Source organism: Mastigoproctus giganteus, chromosome 14, assembly GCF_048544385.1.
Source record: "Mastigoproctus giganteus isolate SK-2022 chromosome 14, ASM4854438v1, whole genome shotgun sequence".
NCBI lineage: Eukaryota > Metazoa > Arthropoda > Arachnida > Uropygi > Thelyphonidae > Mastigoproctus > Mastigoproctus giganteus.
The window spans coordinates 86,460,689-86,484,190 of NC_143588.1; the positions used below are offsets into that span (position 1 = coordinate 86,460,689).

The window sequence follows — 23,502 nt, forward strand, 5'->3', positions numbered from 1 at the left end:
CTGAGTTTGAATCCGTCGATGATGGGGGGAATTTTATGGGTCTCTTTCACAACGTGGGTGAGTTAGTCCAGCTCAGGCAAGGGTAACATGGTTTTTTTCTCCTGGAAACTTGGGTTTTTCGTCTATCAAAACAGAAAAATCTACCTCAGGACATGCAATTTATAGACAATATATGCAGATCAATATGACCTTGGTCGGCAATGCTCCTAAAAAAATAAAAATTTAAAAAAAGATATGATTACTGAAGACATTCAAGAATTACTGGTAGAAAAAGAGGCTGGCGAAGTGGATTTGGTGGAAATGGCATCGGAGGTAAAACCAAACCAAACCAGATCAATTCAGAGGATGATAGCCCAAATCAAAATTCTAAACTTTCAAATTTTACATTAAAAAGCATACGGGAAGGCATAAATTTAGCCAAGCAATTAGAATCTTATTTTTTGAATGCAGATTCTTGAATGAAAGGAGCCCAAAGTTCAAAAGGGAACTTCAAAAATGCCTAGTTCCATACAATGAAATTCACAAAGATTTATCAAGCAAAAGCAAACAAAATCTTTTTTTTATAAAGAGAGCAGAAGATACACGAAATCTAGAATGGTGCATTTTTGTTCATTTTGTTAACATTTTATTAACGAAATAGTGTATTTTTGTTAGATTTTTGAACATAACCCCCCCCCCCCTATTTGTACTTTTTCTTAGTCCCGTATAACATGGTTTCGCACAACACGACATTTTATAGGAACCTAACTACCATGCTATATGACGGTTACCTGCACTAGTATTAGCCATATGATGGAGGCCCAGTCTTTTGCCACACAAACTAAAAATAATAATAAAAAACTAATTATTATTGTTTAAAATTTTAAATACAGAGTATACTGCAACAACCAGCTTCAATTGCATTATCCAAAAAGGAAAAATATCATATTTCAACTCAATCACCTGTTATAGACCCTCCACAAGTTTCAGCAGTAGTCTAGCATGAAATCATTTACAAGAAAATCGAACATGACCATAACTTCTATAAAGAATTTGAACGACAATTTCTGAAAATTACATTTGGAGCTATATGTGATTTCTGTGATCGATTATGGTATGGAAATGATGTAAATCCATTCCAACATTTTCGAAGAGCAGTGATTACGTTTATCTTGCCATTCCGCCTCATTTGCCTTGTTGGATTTAGTGACCAAGCAGCTCATTTCTCCTTGTACACCATTCATGAAAATTAGGTTTCAGCGAAGATGGAATTTTAGGCCAAATTATAAATGTTAATTCGATGGTCAATCATCTTGCCTTGGAGTATAGATGATGATGATTGCATTAACGTTCACATCAAATATAAGAAAATTCACAAATTGAGTTATTTAATGGGCTTGATTCGTAAACAAAATGTTGGTTTGTATCTATTTACAACTCCTTTGTATTGTCTGTATGATATTGAGATTGACAAAGCATCATGTGTGGGAGCATCGTCATCATGTGATGAAATAAGTGAAGCTATACCTATTGAAGAAAGTTTAGTCGCTCAACAGCTATTGTTATTGTCATTGGGTTTTAGGCTTCGTGTATATTGTCTAAATTGTGTGTGTTCTGAGGTCGGTTTGCCGGATGAAAAACCCAAGTTTCCGAGAGGAAAAAACCATGCTACCCTCACCTGAGACTGACTAACTCGGCCACCTTGTGAAAACGACCCTTAAAAATTCCTCCTGTCATCGACGTGATTCGAACTCAAATCTTTTCCACCTGGTGTAGGGCAGACAGCGATCCTGCCAACTGTGCTACCCATGAGGCCGCTCAACAACAAACTCTTTTGTGGAGCCATGTCAAATATTTACAAATAGCTCCTGGTGAATGAAATGTTCCACAATGTTTACTTTTTGACAGACATTCTGAAGAATTGTCTTTTCCTAGCATTTGCCTTGGTCAGTATTGAGAGTTTACAGATAATTTACAAGTTACATCGTTTATGATGACATCAAGTGAACTTCGTCATTTAGTTCACCGTGGAGTGACACCTTATCATCTTCTTTATATGGCCAGGAAAATAATGAGACTAAGAACTCGAGATTCGTTAATAGTTGCTTTTAAATATGTCGGAAAAGACACTGAGCTCACCAAAGAACAAATCCAATCTCGAGAATACGTCAATAACTGCATTGAAAATAATTTGCCGTTTTTGAAATAGATTCCTAATTCAATTTATTACTGGACACAATGTAAATTAAATCTGTTTGCAATGATTAGACAATTGGGTAAACCACTTTCTTCTTAACTTTGAGTGAAAATGAAATTGGTTGGCCTAAACTGCTAAAAATTTTATACAAATTAAAACACAATGGTTTGGATATCCCTGATGAGCAAGCAGAAACTCTTCATTTTATGGAAAAGGTGACATTAGTTAATAAAGATGCCATTACACATGCGATTCATTTTAAAAAACTTGTGGATTGTATTTTAACTTTACTTCAGTCAAGCGTTTCAGTCCATTTCGACAATATTATGTCGTCAACTATTTTAAATGGATCAAATTTCAACATTGTGGCAGTCCACATGCTCACATTCTTTTGTGGCTTAATAATGCTCTTAAAGAACCTATGGGAAGTGGTATGAACCCAATGATAGCTATGATAAATCAGCTTGTGTCCGGTTCTACTGCAAAAGCCTCTGGTAATATCAAACTTCAATCTCCACTCTTTACAATCTCAAGTGTACTTATCGTATTTTAGCTGTCAAACCCATTGTAAGTAAATTACTTATTGAACATGTATTTCAACCTCAAATTGATGAAACTTGAAAAAAATAAATAAATGCTTTAAAATGTTAAGCATGTTTGGATTCTTTCCATTCCTAAAACCATTTAAAACCTCGTTCAAGCAAAGGATGTTTTCACATAAAATAAAACATCTTTCGTGCATACAGGGTACACATGCTGCTTCTTTTCTTTCTTTTTTTTTTTTTTTTAAGTGTGGTGTCCATACATTATCAGATGTATACTTCTTTAGAAAATATTATAAAATAAAAATTAATTACACGGATTGTCTCAGTGTCCTAGAATTACTATTGGAAATTTCAGGAAATTTAAATAATTGAGATATTCAAATATTAAAAGTCAAATTCAACTTCAACTAGTTAAGTTTAGTAGGATATAAAATTTGAGTCGTTATATGGAGGGCAGGGCTTTAGGTTGATGATGTGTGGATTGAGTGTCTCTGTTGCACCCATCTGTCAACAAAACACATACACACAAATATTGATGCAAGCTATAAGTAGATCTTATGAACCTTATAGCGTGCATCAATATATACATATTTTTTTATGTCTTTACCTTTTCAGATCTTTAGATTTCTTTTGCATCACCTACTTTTATCCCCTGTTAGCTAAACTGCTATACCATTGTGGCCTGTGACCACAAAACACAACTTGTATCCAAAATTAACATATATAAGATATACTATCAAGCTCTGTCTTTGCAGCCAGTCGCAAGATAGGCCAGTAGGTATACCCAATTACAGAAACCATGTATACAGTAGAATGCTATTAAGAAGTTTTCTGAGGGAGGGGAGGTTTAGCACTTCTCACGAGGAAAAACTTCTTAGAAGGGAAAATTTCCTAAGGGTATAAAATATTAACTACAGAAATAAAAATGAAAAGATACACACCACAAGTTAAAGATGATTTTTAAATACTATTTCAGAATTTAGAAATATTTTACTCTGCCTACAGGAAACATTTTTAAACTGAGGATTTCTGATTAATTAGTATTAATTACATTAGAATTTCTAATTGTAATTAATTATTAATTAATAATTAATATTTGTAGCATCAAAATAAAACTGCCAAGGAGGGACGAATAATTAGGGCCAATACACTAGTATTAGTAACGGCCGCATGGTGCAAGAAAGCCTATGGCTTATGCTGCACCAGCCAAAAAAAAAAAAAAGAAAAGAAAATTAAACCTATCATCCTATGCACTTCCCTTACCCGAAAGTACTATCCAGATGACCTTTGAATTTCCCCAAACTGTCGTCCTCTACCACCCATGAAGGCAACTTATTCCAGTAATTTATAACTCGCTGGTTAAAACATTTCCCCCGTAACTTGAGTTTATGTCCCCTAGTTCTAGCATCATTTATAATCTTGAAAATTTTGTCCTCATTCATTTTACTGATGCCTCTCAGAACCTTAAACACCTCAATCAAATCTCCTCTAAGGTGTCTAGTTTCCAAACTCTGCACCCCACATATTCAAAGTCTTTCTTCAAAAGGACGCCTTTTGCTGATCTCACCAGGCGAGTTACCCTTCTTTGCACCCTTTCAAGAAGCTCGATGTCTTTTTTTAGGTGCAGTCTCCATACTTGAACACAGTATTCCAAGTGTGGTCTAACATAAGCCTTATATAATGGGATTATCACGTCCCTATCTCTACTTGCAAAAGTTCGATAGATCATCGATAGGACACCATGGGCCTTCCTTGCAACCTGTTTACAATACTCAGAGAATTTCATGTCTGACCGTATAGTAACACCCAAGTCCCTTTCCTCCAGTACTGGGTTTAGTTGAACTCCACCAAATGAATAAGTTTTTTTGGGATTACTGTTTCCCAGGTGTAATACCTTACACTTTGTTGGATTAAAGCACAGCTGCCATTTTTCTGACCATTCCTGAAGTCTATCTAGGTCTCTCTGAAGAAGCTCAGCTTGACAGTGATCATTAACTACTCCACCAATTTTAACATCATCTGAAAATTTAGACATCACGCCCTCTATCCCTTCATCAATGTCGTTTATGAAAATTAAAAACAACAGTGGTCCTAATACTGATCCTTGGGGAACCCCACTTCTTACATCAACCCAATCTGAGGAATAGCCATTTATCACAACCCTCTGCCTCCTGCCCTGAAGCCATCCTTCTATCCATCTAAGGATTTTCCCAGTGATTCCAACCTGTTCCAGCTTATAAAGCAACCGCTCATGTGGGACTGAGTCAAAAGCTTTGCTGAAATCTAAATAAACAACGTTGAAATTATTCCCTAAATCCAGCTTGTGAGTGACTCTTTCGAAATAGTGAACCAGATTTGTTAAACATGATTTTCCCTTTACAAAACCATGCTGAGTATCCTTGAGAATTTCAATTCGATCCAAATGATCCTGAATTCCACTCTTGATCATTGCCTCCATGATTTTCCCTACTACTGAAGTCAGACTGACAGGTCGATAATTTCCAACTTCACTTTTAGAGCCACCCTTATGTATGAGAGATACATTTGCACTTTTCCAATCCAAGGGAATCTCCCCAGAGTCTAGTGATGCTCACATAATTAGCCTCAATGGTTCGATGCACTCGCTTGTCGCATCTCTTAAGATTATAGGGTATATTCCATCAACTCCAGGAGCTTTACTGGTCTGTAGGCTCGAAAGTGTTTTCATTAAATAATCTTGCGAAATTTCGATATCATTAATTACATATTTTTAACTTCGCTCCCACAATTTCCCATTGCCACAAAAGGCTTTTCATTTGTAAATATCGATGCAAAATAACTGTTGAGTTCATCTGCAACTGCAGCTGGTGTATTTATTACTATCCCCTTTCCCTTACGTAAAGGTCCAATCTGGTTTGTCCTGCTCTTCTTGGCATTTATATATGTGAAGAATTCTTTATCCCCCCTCTTTGCTCTGTTTGCTAGTGATTTTTCATAAACTGCCTTTGCCTGTCGAACCTTTTCTGTGGCTCTGTTACACATCACCTTGTAGCTGTTATAGGCTTCAGTACTTTTTATTGCTCTGTAACCTTTCCATGCCACCTTTTTCTGCTCAAATAATGTGGCAACTTCACTATTCATCCAACTTGGAACCCTTCTTGTGGAGTATTTTGTTTAATGGTATATACCATTAAAAATGATATATACCATTTAATGGTATATATCATTCAAGGCATCTGTGATTAATGTTTTAAAAGCGTACCATAGTTCAATTGTATTCATTCACTGCGCGATATCTACCCAGTTAATAGAGGCCATGTAGTACCTTAAGGCATCGTAATTTCCTTTTCTGAAATTAAAACCCATTCCTTTGCCTTTTACTTCTGCTACCTCTCTCGTCATCATCCACCGTAGAACTCCGTGATCACTTCCTGCTACTGGTTCCTCTACTGTCAGCCCTGTTATGTCATCTGATTCATGGATGATGATGAGGTCTAGGATATTCTTTTCTCTAGTACTTTCCCTGACATGTTGATACAAATAACAGTCATCTAGTTGATTTAAAAATTTTGTTTTCCCCGTGTCGAATTTCCTTCCCATTTACTCCAATCAATTAGAGGCAAATTGAAATCACTCATAATAAGACATTGACGCTTACTTGCCCATTCCATTTGCATCTAGAGACTTTCATAATAATTTTCACAATCACCTGGTCTGTAGATTACTCCTACTCGCATTATACCTTTGTTTCCAACTATCTCACACCATACAGACTCTATACTAGCATGTGAAATGTCTGAATCCGGGAAAGCTATCGTCGCACTCAGGCTGCTTCCGATAAGAAGCATTACCCACCACCCCTTCTATCTAACGTATCCTTCCTAAATACATTATACAAGATAGATAGACACTAGATAGATAGACAGTAGATAAATTATACTCTAGATAGACAAAAATACGATTTTTCTTTAAAGAATTACCAAAAGATTTAAAAAGCCTTTTAAAACCTTTTTAAGTCTTTTAAGAAAAGTCTGAAAGCCTCAGACTATGGAAATTCACTAATTGATCAAGTTAGTGCATAGCATTATATTAATTCGTAGTAAATCACCGAAGTAGGTGAAATGGCATCATTTTTATTATATCTCATATTGTGAATGCCTTCACAACGAGTTGCCCTAATATTGTACTACCTCGAATAAGCAATGCTTATTCGAGTTAGTAATAGATTAACAGGACAAATAGATTAACAGTAGCCACTGGCAGAGGTGGAAGTGATTCTTGACTGCTTCTATTGAAATGAGCAGAAGCCTGAAAAACAAGATGCAGGATATTTCAGAGACTGCTGGGAGTCATTGCGGTACAAGTAAACACATGGGTTGTGTTAGGGTAGCCAAGAATAGAAACAGGTGCATGTATACCTGCATGTACACCAATGCTAGGAGTTTGGTAAATAAATTTGATGAATTTGAGGTATTGCTCAAAACATCAAAGGCAGATATTGTTGGGATATCAGAGACTTGGTGTCACACAGATATAAGGAATGCGGAACTGGAATTTGGGGAATACAATGTGTATAGAAAGGATAGACAGGACAGGAGGGGAGGAGGGGTTATGCTATTAGTTAAGAAACACATAAAGTCCAAGGAAATGAAGCCAGTCAACATCGATGGACAGGGCAGTGTCGAGTCAGTTTGGTGTGACATAAGCATAGGGAAATCAAAATTGAGAGTAGGAGTGTGCTATAGGCCTAATGACTCTGATGAGTATATTAAGATATTGTACAGGGAAATAGAGTGGGCCAGTAAATCAGAGAGTCTTATAATGGGAGATTTTAATTTCCCAGATATTGACTGGAATTTGTGGGTTGGTCACTCGCACACTAGCAAGGCTTGTGTGGATTTATTGGATGATTGTTTTCTGCATCAGCATGTTCGTGAGGCAACAAGAGGGAGCAATACTCTTGATCTGGCGCCTCCGGTGGGAAGCCAGGTGGGAAGGAGCAGCAGTGCATAGCACATGCTTCTTGATTAGACCGGGGTTCGAGACCGTCACCACCAAATACGGATGATGTGGAAAGGTCAGAGAATGACCACCGCATATCCCGGAGCAATATGGCCTTAGTTGCTAATGCTCCTAAAAACCAAAAATAACTAACTAACTAACTAACTCTTGATCTGATTATCAGTAGTGATTCTTCATGCATTAAGAATCTGCAGATAAATGAACCACTAGGTGGCAGTGATCACAGTGTGTTGAAGTGGGATTTACTCAAGGAGGTAACTACCATCAGAGGTAAAGGGAAGGGTTTTTGTTTTCGTAAAGGCGACTATGATGGTCTGAGACAGTATTTAAATTCTATACAGTGGGACCAACTGATGATGTTACCAACAGCAAACTCAAAATGGGAAGCATTCAAGGAACTAATCTTGGAGGCTACCAGGCTTTACATACCAACTAAAAAATATTGTTCAAGGTTTAGGCCTAAATGGTTGTCAGATGAACTAATGAGACAGGTGGCAGAGAAGAAAAATGCATGGGATACATACAAATTAATGGGTGACCTGGAAGCCTATGATAGATATAAGTTGGTCTATAACCAAGTCACAAAGGAGATTAGGCAGGCAAAGGCAGACTACGAAAAATCCTTGGCAAAGGATGCAAAGAAAAACAGAAAAGAGTTCTTTACCTATTTAAACTCAAGAAGGAAAGGGATGAATCAGATTGGTCCACTGGATATTGATGGTTCAACAGTTGAGGATCCTGCTCAGGTGGCTAACAATCTAAACGAGTATTTTGCATCTACATTCACGCATGAGGAGTTATTCAGGAAGGAGAATGATGTAGGTAAAGTAAACATTGGCAGTGAGCTGGATGATTTTGTAATAACTGAGAGGAATGTGGAGGAGAGATTGTTGAGGATAAACATAAAAAAGGCACTTGGGGTGGATGGGATCTATCCAGTTATATTAAAGGAGGCAGCAAAGGAAGTAAGCAAACCCCTAGCCATAATTATGAGAGCTTCTTTGGACTCAGGGAGGTACCCATAGACTGGAGATGTGCAAATGTAACCTCAATTCACAAAGGAGGATTAAAGGCTGACACAAGTAATTATAGACCTGTTAGTTTAACTTCTGTTCCAGGTAAATTAATGGAGGCACTGGTTAAAGAAGCACTGCAGGATCATCTAGAAAAGAATTCAGTTATAGCTCAGACGCAGCATGGTTTTGTTAAGGGCAGGTCTTGCCTGACCAATTTGATTGGATACTATGATGTAGTCACAAAAGAACTAGATGCAGGGAATAACTTTGATATTATATATTTGGATCTTAGAAAGGCTTTTGATACTGTTGCACATGGAAGACTGCTGCACAAATTGGAGCAGTGTGGCATTGGAGGCAAATTGCTGCTATGGATAAGGGGATGGTTGAGTGGCAGAAGACAGAGAGTGGTAATCAATGGACACTGCTCAACGTGGACTAATGTTATTAGTGGAGTTCCTCAGGGTTCAGTGTTGGGTCCGTTGTTGTTTTCGGTGTTTATGAATGATATTGATGATGGGATATCAAGTGTAATGTCCAAGTTTGCAGATAATACAAAGGTTGGCAGGGTTGTTAAGGACACCACTGACGCTATGCTGCTGCAACAGGATCTGGAAAGGTTGAACAGATGGGCTGAGAGGTGGCAAATGAAGTTTAACATTGACAAATGTAAAGTACTACATATGGGAAACAGTAACCCCAGAGCAACGTATCAACTCTGCGGTACTACACTGACAGTGGTGGAGAATGAAAAGGACCTGGGGGTAATTGTGCAGGCAGATATGAAGTTCTCTGAGCAGTACAGACGAGCTGCAAGAGTAGCTCACGGTGTCTTGTCAATGATATACGGGAATTTTTCTAGCAGGGATAAGGAGGTGATTATTCCCTTGTATAGGGCAATGGTTAGGCCACATCTTGAGTACTGTATACAGGTCTGGAGGCCTCATTTCAAGAAGGATGTAGAGCTGCTGGAACGGGTACAGAGAAGGGCAACAAGATTAGTGAATGGAACAAAGGGGGTGCTCTTACGAAGAAAGGCTTAAGTTTTGCAAATTACAGAGTCTGGAGACTAGGCACCGGCGAGGTGATCTGATAGAGGTGTATAAGGCTTTGAATGGTTTGTGCATGCTCAATGCCAATGGGATTCTTCATCTTGCTCAGAATAATCAGCTCATAGGGCATAAATTCAAATTGAGGAAGGACGGATGTCGGATAGATGTGCGGAAATTTGCCTTTGGCCGGCGGGTGGTTGGTTGGTGGAACCGACTTCCATCACTTGTTGTTGAAGTTGATAGCCTAAACAAATTTAAGGCTCAACTGGACAGGTATTTCGAGCGAACGGAGGGGTGAAATGGGAGTGGTGTGTTTTTTTTTTGTTTTTTTGTTTTTTTTTTTTTGGCTGATGCTGAATAAGCTTGCTTTCTTGCATCATATGCCTCTACTAATGCTAATGCTTCATAGCATCATATTAGTTCACCATTCGCACTGTCTGGCATCTCCCATATTGTTGATTGGTTATACTTCTTAACTAGGTTGTCATTTATTGTAACACCAGGGTACCTACCTGCCCACCTACGAGAGGCCAACAAGCTTTGAAATGGTGCCATCTAGGGGTGCTTAATGGTATTCTTCATTACCAAGAATAGGTAATAACACTTTTCCCTACCGGGGAACCTCCTCACCGATTACGCTCAAATTACGCACATTGAAATGCTACATCTGGCCAATACTGCTCTACGGTGTAGAAACCTGGACTCTAACATCAGCCACTACAAAAAAGCTCCAGGCCTTCGAAATGTGGCTCTACCGAAGAATGCTGAAAATCCCGTGGACAGCCAAGATAACCAACGTACAGGTCCTGCAGGACATGCACACGAAACGGGACCTGCTCAAAACCATCATCAGCAGGAAATGCAAATACCTAGGTCACATCGCTAGGAACCAACAAAAATATCACCTACTACCACTCATCCTGGGGGGAAAGATCGAAGGCAAGAAACGCCCAGGCAAACCGAAAATGGCATGGCTAGATAATATCAACACCTGGCTTCACATGACAACAGCACAAATTCTACACGCAGCGCTAGACAGAGAACAATATCAAATTGAAGTCGCAAACGCCATTCGGCAGCATTAAAGAAGAAGAAGATGAAAACAGTTGAAATATGTCACTTCCATTATATCAAAATGTTATTTAAAAAATGGTATTTTAATTTAATATATAAATAACATTTAAATGTTATTTATGTATTGGGTGGGAAAACGTCATTATAATAATACACTACGTATTCTTTATCACATACTTTTTATGTGGGAAAGCTTTTTACCCAGGAAACTTCTTGCACTGGAAAATAATACATTGCAATATATATATATATATAGTTGAAATTGGAAATTAAAAAACCAAACCTAGTACGGAGAAAAACTTCTTGAAAAGGGCTAGGTAAGTCATCAGTGAATAAAATTGCAGATTCACAGAAAACAGTAATATCTTTTACAAAATTTTAATACAGCATCAAAATCCATATACAAAAAATGAAAATATGTTCAATAATTTATATCTCTTTTCCTGCAACAGCAGTTTGTTCTGGAAGGGTCTTGAAATCCATGAAAACAATAAGTGAAAGAAGAAATTAATGATCTTCTAAACATTTAAAGTGTTCTCTCTTTTTTTTTTTTTTTTTTTTTGAACAGTTTAATTTTACTTCAGCTTTTCGTTGTTCTGTAACTGCATATCCATACTGTTTTCCCCAGTTGACAGTAGCATCTTAGACTGTCATAGTCTCTGATCCTGAAATTAAAATCTGTGCCCTTACCTTTAACAACAGAGATCTATCTCACTTATCAACCACTATTCACTCCTCAAACACTCTTGATAAGGGTTCCAACATTAGGAATCCCCATATGATACTAGAAGGATCGTAAGTGATATCAGGTCCTGAATATTTTTGCTCCTAGATGAAAATATGTTTTGAGTATATGAGAAGTAAAAGATTCACTGATTCACTGCCATTTTTCATTATGTCTTGATGGTTTTGTAGGGGAGGTTTAAGATCCAATTCTAATCATCTAATTATTTTAATCATTATTAGATGATTATTCTAATCATCTAATAATCATCCAATTCTAATTATTTGTACACACAATTATTATACATATATATATATATATACATATATATATATATATATATATATTTATACACAATGGATTCCGTTTATTTGTGGCAAATCTTAAAAAACAGAACCCAGTCGAGAAAATAGCCAGGGTATACTTCGCTTAATTTTTAATCTGGGCAGGAGACCACTGCACTAGAGATTATCCTACGATTGTCTCCGACCATACCATGTGGCTTGTTCGGATTTCTGGAGGTCACAACCATAAAACAGTTAGCATTCACCTGTTTATTGGGCTTTTCTGTTAGTGCAATCTATCATAAACGATTAGTAAACTCGATCTTATTGAATTTGCAATAATACCGACAGCTGGAATTCTGTGGGTTAATATGGTGAAATGTGTTGACACTTCCATGAAATCTTTAATCATCTAAAAACATTAATTTTCATAATCTTCTCTTCATTCCTATTTTTAAAGCTTTGTAACTTGTTACTCCATTCTCACTTGCGCGTATCGTGTTACTTGCAATTTGTGCATACCATGTTCTTTGTTATTGATTGCTTATCTTTTACTGTTTTAAATTTTAATCTCCATCCACAAATGTCAGTGAACAGAAATGTCAACTAGTTATTATGTACATATTACAGTACGTATGAATTATTCCAATTATTCTTCCAATTTTCAGGTATCATTTAATTTTTTAATTGGTAAGGTAATAAAGGGTAAAAATGTGCTTAATATATCTTTACTTTTATAGCCTGTGGATAATATTCCTCCTATTTTCGCTCATTAGAATTGCTGTTTAATAGATTTAAAATTCAATTCACAAACGTGATCACAATGACTGGAGCTTACTACACATCGTATAGTGAAAAACAGTACTTACTGTGGTAAGTCCATCTTAACGTGTTTTGATTGTACAATGAACCAATTGTAAAGTGGGGGGTCCATTGTATTTTTAACTATTTACATGAAAATTCGGATAATTGGAGCAGCCACTTAATCGAGCCAAAATGCACTAGTCCCAATGTGTCCCAAATAACCGGAATCGACTGTATATACAATACTTCCTGTATATATATATGTAATTCCCCAGACCAGGGGCAGACTTTGGCCTAGGCAGACTAGGCAACTCCCTAGGGCCCGTAAGTTTTTGGGGCCTGTAAAATGGTTTTATTATACAATTTGTCATTATTTTATTTTAAATAAATTTATAATGTTCTGCTTGTTTCATGTCTATCTGGGTGCGAGGTTAGCCTGTGCGGACATTGCTCCTTAAAGCTCTTCAAACAGAGAAGTTTTTCCTGATTTATTTTCTGCTTTATTAGTTTAAATTGTCATATTAACTTATTTTCTAGAGTAGCTTTATATTCCTAGTTACGATACTTAGTTTAAAGTTTAACTTAGACAGAGATTTTGTAGATATTACTTAGTATCGGTAACGGTATCAAATCCACGTGTCACAAACCAAATTTTTTTTTTTAACCAAATTTAGTCGATTTATTAACCAACTGTTATATCAAATTATCTTCTATAAGTAGATTATAGACCTAGTCAGGATCCTTAGTTTATTCTAAATTGAGATAGCGAGATTTGGAAGCTAATCAATACTTACGAGTCCGTAGAAATACCGTTCGTGAATTCCCGCCATTTTTACACGATAGCATAAGCTTAGTGTCGTATAGTGCATAATATAATATTGTCAATTAATCAGTAAATCTATTAATCTTGATAAACTTTATTGTCAATTAAATTGTACTTTTAACTCTATATATATATATATATATATAACGACTTAATCTAACAAATAATTAATACATAACTATAGTGGTACACGTGATACGGAAGTTGTATAAAGGGAACTCGTAGAAAACACTAGATACCGAAAAAAAAATATATATAACATAACTGTTTTGGGATATAACTTAAGGATTTAATTTTTGTTTTGAATTTTATTGAATTAAATCGGAATCATGACTCTGACCAGAGCAGCAAAGCAAAAGGCTCAAGCTAATGGGAGTGCTGTGGTTCAGGGGAGAACTGAGGGGGGCAGTTGCCCTCTGAATCACAGTCTATTAAAATGCACTGTTTGCTTGATGTTTGCGGAGCAGTCGGGTACGGGACATGATACTGCCAAGGGGGATGTCTTTGTGTGTGCACGATGTAAGGAATGCAAGGAAATCAGGCGACAACTCAGCGTTGTTATGGGCCTTTATGAGAGCTTGAAGGACAGGGTGGATGCCCTCGAAGGAAATAAATTGAGGGGCCCATCAAGCTCTCAGCTGCCCACATCAACGCCAGAGCTTGCACTTGGTCATCAGGCAACACAGAAGCAGCCCCCTAGGCAGAATGCGCTGGTCCCACAGGAACTAGTAGTTGTTGGTGACTCTATTGTCAGGGAAACGGGGAACATTCTTTGTAAAAAGGATAGGTGGAACAGGACCAGGGTATGTCTGCCAGGGGCAAAGGTTGATGACATTGTAGAGCGGATATCATCTTTTAAGGGCACAAAAGGTGATATAGTTGTACACGTTGGCACTAATGATATTAAGAGTAGGAGACCGGCGGAATTACTTAGCAAGTACAGGTCACTGTTGAAAAAAAGCCGTGAATTAGGGTTGAACTTGAAAGTGTCTGCAATTCTGCCCAGACACGATAGGAGGGAGTATATGATGAGAGCCTTGTCGATCAATTCAGCCCTGGAGGGATTGTGCAAGGCTCAAGGGGTAGAATTTTTTTCAGCCTGGACTGTACTTGTTAACAGGAGAGATTGCTTCTACAGGGATGGGATACACTTAAATAGAAAGGGTGCAAGAATTTTTGCTGATGCTGTCGAGGCAGTGTTAGGTGGGTCGGAAAACTGCTAGTTGGGGGGGATACAAGGACTAATAGATTAACAGTAGCCAGTGGCAGAGGTGGAAGTGATTCTTGCACTGCTTCTATTGAAATGAGCAGAAGTCTGAAAAACAAGATGCAGGATATTTCAGAGACTGCTGGTAGTCATTGCGGTACAAGTAAACACATGGGTTGTGTTAGGGTAGCTAAGAATAGAAACAGGTGCATGTATACCTGCGTGTACACCAATGCTAGGAGTTTGGTAAATAAATTTGATGAATTTGAGGTATTGCTCAAAACATCAAAGGCAGATATTGTTGGGATATCAGAGACGTGGTGTCACACAGATATAAGTAATGCGGAACTGGAATTTGGGGAATACAATGTGTATAGAAAGGATAGACAGGACAGGAGGGAAGGAGGGGTTATGCTATTAATTAAGAAACACATAAAGTCCAAGGAAGTGAAGCCAGTCGACATCGATGGACAGGGCAGCGTCGAGTCAGTTTGGTGTGACATAAGCATAGGGAAATCAAAATTGAGAGTAGGAGTGTGCTATAGGCCTAATGACTCTGATGAGTATAATAAGATATTGTACAGGGAAATAGAGTGGGCCAGTAAATCAGAGAGTCTTATAATGGGGGACTTTAATTTCCCAGATATTGACTGGAATTTGTGGGTTGGTCACTCGCACACTAGCAAGGCTTTTGTGGATTTATTGGATGATTGTTTTCTACATCAGCATGTTCGTGAGGCAACAAGAGGGAGCAATACTCTTGATCTGATTATCAGTAGTGATTCTTCATGCATTAAGAACCTGCAGATAAATGAACCACTAGGTGGCAGTGATCACAGTGTGTTGAAGTGGGATTTACTCAAGGAGGTAACTACCATCAGAGGTAAAGGGAAGGGTTTTTGTTTTCGTAAAGGCGACTATGATGGTCTGAGACAGTATTTAAATTCTATACAGTGGGACCAACTGATGATGTTACCAACAGCAAACTCAAAATGGGAAGCATTCAAGGAACTAATCTTGGAGGCTACCAGGCTTTACATACCAACTAAGAAATATTGTTCAAGGTTTAGGCCTAAATGGTTGTCAGATGAACTAATGAGACATGTGGCAGAGAAGAAAAATGCATGGGATACATACAAATTAATGGGTGACATGGAAGCCTATGATAGATATAAGTTGGTCTGTAACCAAGTCACAAAGGAGATTAGGCAGGCAAAGGCAGACTATGAAAAATCCTTGGCAAAGGATGCAAAGAAAAACAGAAAAGAGTTCTTTACATACTTGAACTCGAAAAGGAAAGGGATGAATCAGATTGGTCCACTGGATATTGATGGTTCAACAGTTGAGGATCCTGCTCAGGTGGCTAACAATCTAAACGAGTATTTTGCATCTACATTCACGCATGAGGAGTTATTCAGGAACGAGAATGATGTAGGTAAAGTAAACATTGGCAGTGAGCTGGATGATTTTGTAATAACTGAGAGGAAAGTGGAGGAGAGATTGTTGAGGACAAACATAAAAAAGGCACCTGGGGTGGATGGGATCTATCCAGTTATATTAAAGGAGGCAGCAAAGGAAGTAAGCAAACCCTTAGCCATAATTATGAGAGCTTACTTGGACTCAGGGGAGGTACCTATGGACTGGAGATGTGCAAATGTGACCCCAATTCACAAAGGAGCTTCAAAGGCTGACACAAGTAATTATAGACCTGTTAGTTTAACTTCTGTTCCAGGTAAATTAATGGAGGCACTGGTTAAAGAAGCACTGCAGGATCATCTAGACAAGAATTCAGTTATAGCTCAGACGCAGCATGGTTTTGTTAAGGGCAGGTCTTGCCTGACCAATTTGATTGGATACTCTGATGTAGTCACAAAAGAACTGGATGCAGGGAATAACTTTGATATTATATATTTGGATCTTAGAAAGGCTTTTGATACTGTTGCACATGGAAGACTGCTGCACAAATTGGAGCAGTGTGGCATTGGAGGCAAATTGCTGCTATGGATAAGGGGATGGTTGAGTGGCAGAAGACAGAGAGTGGTAATCAATGGACACTGCTCAATGTGGACTAATGTTATTAGTGGAGTTCCTCAAGGTTCAGTGTTGGGTCCGTTGTTGTTTTCGGTGTTTATGAATGATATTGATGATGGGATATCAAGTTTAATGTCCAAGTTTGCAGATGATACAAAGGTTGGCAGGGTCGTTAAGGACAATACTGACGCTATGCTGCTGCAACAGGATCTGGAAAGGTTGAACAGATGGGCTGAGAGGTGGCAAATGAGGTTTAACATCGACAAATGTAAAGTGCTGCATATGGGAAACAGTAACCCCAGAGCAACGTATCAACTCTGCGGTACTACACTGACAGTGGTGGAGAATGAAAAGGACCTGGTGGTAATTGTGCAGGCAGATATGAAGTTCTCTGAGCAGTGCAGACGAGCTGCAAGAGTAGCTCATGGTGTCTTGTCAATGATATACAGGAATTTTTCTAGCAGGGATAAGGAGGTGATTATTCCCTTGTATAAGGCAATGGTAAGGCCACATCTTGAGTACTGTATACAGGTCTGGAGGCCTCATTTCAAGAAGGATGTAGAGCTGCTGGAACGGGTACAGAGAAGGGCAACAAGATTAGTAAATGGAACAAAGGGTTGCTCTTACGAAGAAAGGCTTAAGTTTTGCAAATTACAGAGTCTGGAGACTAGGCACCGGCGAGGTGATCTGATAGAGGTGTATAAGGCTTTGAATGGTTTGAGCATGCTCAATGCCAATGGGATTCTTCATCTTTCTCAGAATAATCACCTCAGAGGGCATAAATTCAAATTGAGGAAGGACGGATGTCGGATAGATGTGCGGAAATTTGCCTTTGGCCAGCGGGTGGTTGGTTGGTGGAACCGACTTCCATCACTTGTTGTTGAAGTTGATAGCCTAAACAAATTTAAAGCTCAACTGGACAGGTATTTCGAACGAACGGAGGGGTGAAATGGGAGTGGGTTTTTTTTTTTTTTTTTTTGGCTGATGCTGAATAAGCTTGCTTTCTTGCATCATATGCCCCTGCTAATGCTAATGCTAATGCTAATCAATCAAAGCATCTTTGCACTCTGCACTATCTAGTGAATCATCTCTGTATACCACGCCAGGCATGGTATACATGATGATTCACCAGATAGCACTAGTTGCACATTGATTAGGTAGATTTAGTTACTTAATCAATGCCTCTGTTGTACATTGGTATGAACTATTTGATTTAAGTTGACAACTTCAATAATAGAGTTCAAATGTATTTTTATATTTAGTAATAGAAGACCTTTTTTAATCCATTCAACTGTGTCCTCCATTACAATTTCTGAAAGGTGGGGGCCCGAAATGAGAATCTTGCTTAGGGCCTGATTTTTCCTTAGTTCGCCACTGCCCCAGACTGTTAACAGTTCATAAGTCAATTTTTTTCAGTGTGTAGTTACTGATCTGATTTTTTCCATTTTAGCTTTAACCATTGAAAATGTAGAAGGTTCATTTAAATCACAAACTTAATCCGTTCTCTTACTTGAAATAACTAAAATCACTTAATTTCCTAATAAAATCAAAATTTTTAGCCCTTTTGAGGCTTTTGTTGCCCATGGTTTAAAAAATGCTTGTCTATGCACAGTCCTCTTGTTGGACCTATCCACAGCCCTCTTGTTGCAACAGTAAATGACCAAAAAAAAACCCCAATTAGTTGTGTAAAAATCACCAGCTGTGGACTATTGCATCCAGCACTCCACAGTCCACTCTCCTAATCCAGTTACTTCCACAAGGCAGTGACTCATACAAGCATCACTCTGACAGTGCAACCCCATGGAGATGCAGTTGTGATGTGGGGGGGGGGGTTTCACACCATTGGTGGAGCTATTGCTCATGTCCCGAGGCATACAAGTTTCCCAGAAAGTACCTCATCATTGCACACCATTCTGAGATGGATTCTCCTGATCCATCCTAAAATACGTATTGCAACATGTGTGGGCTATCATTAGTGCATGAAAAATAGTGAAATCTTGTTCTGGAGAAAAGATTCTAATATAGGTTATATTTTAGCCACTGGATAATACGTTTTAAATTAAATAGTTGCTTCTGTTAAAACAGTTTCATTTCCAAGATTTGGAATGGAAAATATGTAGTAGCAGTTTATATCAATGTTGTTTTTCTTGTTTTTCCTTTAGAATATAGTGATTCAAGAAAATACTCCTGGTAGTGATGGTGCTGAGTATGTTTTAAGATGTACTCCAAACCTACCTGATTTGCCAAGAGATGTAACTATATCCCCATATGATATAAATTTCTTTTTCTATAACGGTAAGCAGAGTTTTCAGTAGCATAAGCACAAAAATTTTTGTATATATAATATTTTATGTATATATGTAATCTAAACTGTGCCCATATTGCATTCTACAATTATCAATTTATCAAAGTAATTGTGAAACAGCTGCTTCAGATTTAGTGCAAACAAAAACTAAAGTAAAATGATGATGACATCTGTCTGTCATCATCATTTCTCTTATTTGTACAACCAAGCAATGGTCAGTATTACAGCTTTCAAAGGTTGGTACCCTTGTAATGTAATCTTAAACCTTAAACTGTTTTTGGATGTTTCTTATGAAAATGTTTTAAAAAGTATTCATTTCAAATAATGTTCAATGCCATATCTGTAAGTTTTACTTTTGTGACAGGAAAATTATGTAGTACAGAATTCTGGAGGAATGAAATTATAAAAGAATCACTCATGATTTCATTAAAGGGTAACGATGTCTTACCAGTGTGATAAATTGCTATGACCACAAAAATATCAAATACAAATAATAATTCTCCAGTTATATATTGAGAGCTTAATGAGACTTACATGAATACATCTAATATATGGGTGTATATTAGATGTATTAGATGTAATACATACATCTAATACATCTAATAAACCGGCCTCTGTAGCCGAGTGGTCAGGAGCGGGTGTGCAGTAGCACACGCTCTTTGAGTAAACCGGGGTTCAAGCCCCTGACTGTTAAATACAGTCGATCTGCCAACCCGCAGTGGACCAGCGTGGCAGATTATGGTCCATTTCCCTTAGCATGAATTGTTGAGGAGGCTTCCATCCTGCAGTGGGTTGATAAAGGCTGCAGATTATATTGTACATAGGCGATTCTAGATTGAATTAGGCTTTTCATTTTTAAAGAGGCTAATGCCAATTTTCATGGTTGGACATAGTAACACTACTCTCACTTTTTGCTATTTGAATGTGCTCCCAGCATCTGCAGAGTAGACACACCCCAAGTGGGAGTTGGGCCCAGAGAATAGTGCTGTATTATTGAATTTCTGGTGAAGAGGCCTTATCACATACATTTGTAATATGACTATTACAGCAAGTTTCAGAAGATCAAGAATTGATCACCAGCATAGTTGTGTTCAGCCAATCATTCATGGTTGGTGGAAACCATGAATGATTGGCTGAAAATAACTGGTGGGAACCGATTTCGGAAATTTAGTTACATTATAATGTGTGAGGTTGCATAAAAATTGTGTATAAGCATCGAAAGTGTGGAAAAATTCATGAGCAGATTCAAAAAGCTGTGTGTGTGCATGATAGATGCCAAATATGTTCACATTTGACCAGAATGTGTATTGTATTGCACTGCACCAGGAAAAATGTTCTGTAACCACTGAACGATTTCCCCTGGTGTGGGTGCCTCCGTAGCCAGGCGGGCAGGAGCAGCAGTGCGTAGCACATGCTTCTTGATTAGACCGGGGTTCAAACCCATGACTACCAAATACGGAGGATGCGGAAAGGTCAGGGAATGACCACCACATATCCCCGAGCAATATGGCTTTAGTTGCTAATGCTCCTAAAAAAAACCAAACCAAACCCCTGGTGTGAATTGGAGGGTCATACATTCCTACAACAAATATTGAGTCAAAGTGTTCCAGCATGGAGTGACAGCACAAAGACTACCATAGCCTATCAGGGAGTAATTGTTGACTTTCTGCCACAAGTTTCAACACATAATTAATATACAATATTACAGTAACCTGTCAAAGCAGGTCTCTTACTGCATGGGGACCTGCTCTGACTACAACACTAACAACCTCAGGCTGGGAAATGATTAATCATCCTCCATAAAAACTTAATTTCAGTCCAAGTGATTTTCTATTGCTTGGACCAGTAAAAAAAAGCATGTATCCTGAAGTGGCTACATGATCAGCATCTTTCCACATTGCTGTTATCCATGCTCTGTTATGGAATAAATGTGTTATTGTACAAGGAGAATGCGATGGTATAGTCATGGTGGGTTTATGTTTCTTGTAAAAAAAAAAAAAAAGTCTGGATTAACCTTGAACTACCCACATGCAAATTGAAACAATGTAATATTAGAAATAAGTTATTACAATACATAAAAGAATGATTAAATTGTAACGGTTGGATTGGTTGCAATTGGCAATTGCACTGTGTGTGGGGAAATGTCATAAGTAGAGTCCTATAGGTTTCATGCTGAACCTTTGAAACTGATGAAGGGTTTTTACGATGGTTTTTTTTTTCTCTGATACTATATAAGCTTGCTTTCTTGCATCATTTTCCGCTGTTAATGATAACAAGTTTGACAATAATAGAAGCTAAGCAACATAGTCAACAACAATTACCATATTACTCTACTTAAAAATATCTAGCTGAGTGATCAAACATGGGAGTGCAGTGACACAACCATTTGAGTTGACTATGGTTCAAGCTAATGTGACTGCTAAATACAGTAATGATTATATTCTTATTGAAATGACTAGTTGTAAACTCCTTTGACTTATGTGGTTGTGACAACTATAAACAGAACTTTGTTTTAATGTTAATTATTCAGATTCTGGGAAATAATATGTGTAAGCTCCTGCAGTTGAGTAACTGTAATCCTAGATTAATTTATTGCCTAGGAAGTAACAAACTTAAGGTGGTCAGAGATGGAAAAGAATTATGGGTAATAATACAGTTATATGAGAATCACATATAATAAAATGCAGCAGTTAGGCCACACCTTGGTTATTGTGTACAGATGTGGAAACCGTGGGTAAAATATTCAAAGAAGCTAGGCTAATGAAACTTTGAAACTTCAGTTTTTGAAAAAAATAAATAAATATTATCTCAACACAGGATGGAGACACCTGTTGAAAATGCTTCAACAAAGAGTAAGATAATCACAAAGAGGCCTTCTTCATGGGAGATGCTCCTGTTTCATAAATTGTGAAGTCTGCAAACTAGACACCTCTGTGTGGATTGAAATTTCATTTTTAAGTATTTTAAATTAAAGGACAGTGCATGTTTTAGCAACAACACTTTTTTTTTTTTAAACATACTAGAAACATACTTTTTAGTTTTATTGAAACATACTAGAAAGTGCAAAGTCTTTTATCTAGTACTCTCAGTTCAGTAAAACTCCATAGGCTACGTTTCAGGTCCTCTGTGGAACCTTTCTTCGGGCCAAATGTTGGGACTGATGGTTCTTAGTAAAACAATATAGATTGGGCATGGATACCTACCATGCCCAATCATATACAGAGGAAAACAGGTGCTGGGGATATCTTTTCTCTTCCCTTTCTCAGTATATGAATGCAAATTTTCAACAAAATATCTGAGCATAATAGGATTTACCCATAAAATAATGTATTTTCTCTAATCATAATTTTGCTGCTGTACTCAAATAGCTCTACTTTCATCAGTTCAGTAATAGCACCACAGCGAGCAAAGAATATGAGGACAAGGAATTTTTTGTGTATGTGAATATAAAGAATAAAATAAATCACATAGGACCCTTGTGTATGCAGTGTGAGAAAGTCTTAAATAATGCAGTTGATGTTGCTGATGAATTCAATAACTACTCATCAATCTTTACTGAAGAAAACCCTATTCCTCAGTAAAAACAAGTAAAGCCCCCAAAGTTGATGGCATACGAGGTGTGTCTAAAAAGTAATGAGACTGAACGTGTGGCTCGAAAACTGACAACACTGTAGCCACACCTCTGACACCAACCAAGACGTAAATTCTTACTTGATGTTCAGTGCAAGTTTCAGCTCAATAGCATTAACACGTCTGACTTGACAGCAAGTTGTGTAAGTGTGTATGGTAGTGACACATTACAAAAATTGAAAAATGAAATCTCGAGCAGCATTGTGCGATCAAATTTGCGTCAAACAACGAAAACACAACAGAAACTTGCGAAAAATTAAAACGGGCTTATGGAGAGCATGCTCTATTGAGGGCACAGGTTTTTAGGTGGCATAAAGCATTTTTGGATGGCCATGAGAGTGTGGAAGACCTTGCATGTCAAAAACGGACGAAATATGACCAGTGAGGGCTCTCGTGAGGTCTGATCGACGTTTGACAGTCAGAATGATCAGTAGTGAGTTGAATTTGAATCGCCAAACCATTCACGGCATTTTGACCAAGGAATTGGGCATGCGGAAAATTTGTGCAAAGCTGGTTCCAAAATACCTGAGTCCGTGTGACTTCTTCCTTTTCCCCAAGCTCAAATTCCACCTCAAAGGTCATCATTTTGGAACTGTGGGCAAATCCAAATGATCGTGACAGACCAGCTGAAGGCACTTTCAATTGAAAACTTCTAGCACTGCTACCGTGAATGGGAGCATCCGGCTATGGCTTCCCAAGGGAACTATTTTTAATGGGATAATGTTGATTTGTAGTTCGGCAGTTAATAAAAAAATTTATAGCACCAGTCTCATTACTTTTTAGACACCTCGTATACCCAGAGTAATTTTGAGGGAGGCAGTTATAGAATG

The 23,502-nt window shown here is 37.8% G+C and overlaps 1 protein-coding gene across 1 annotated transcript in view; it reads left to right on the forward strand.

The window, feature by feature from the left end:
* LOC150075318 (structural maintenance of chromosomes flexible hinge domain-containing protein 1-like) overlaps positions 1-23,502 on the forward strand; it is a 736,477-nt gene that overhangs the window by 558,904 nt on the left and 154,071 nt on the right. Inside the window, exon 40 of the mRNA XM_090388445.1 lies at positions 18,900-19,032. Coding sequence (XP_090244571.1) covers positions 18,900-19,032 — 133 coding nt within the window. The remainder of the gene's footprint in view (positions 1-18,899; positions 19,033-23,502) is intronic.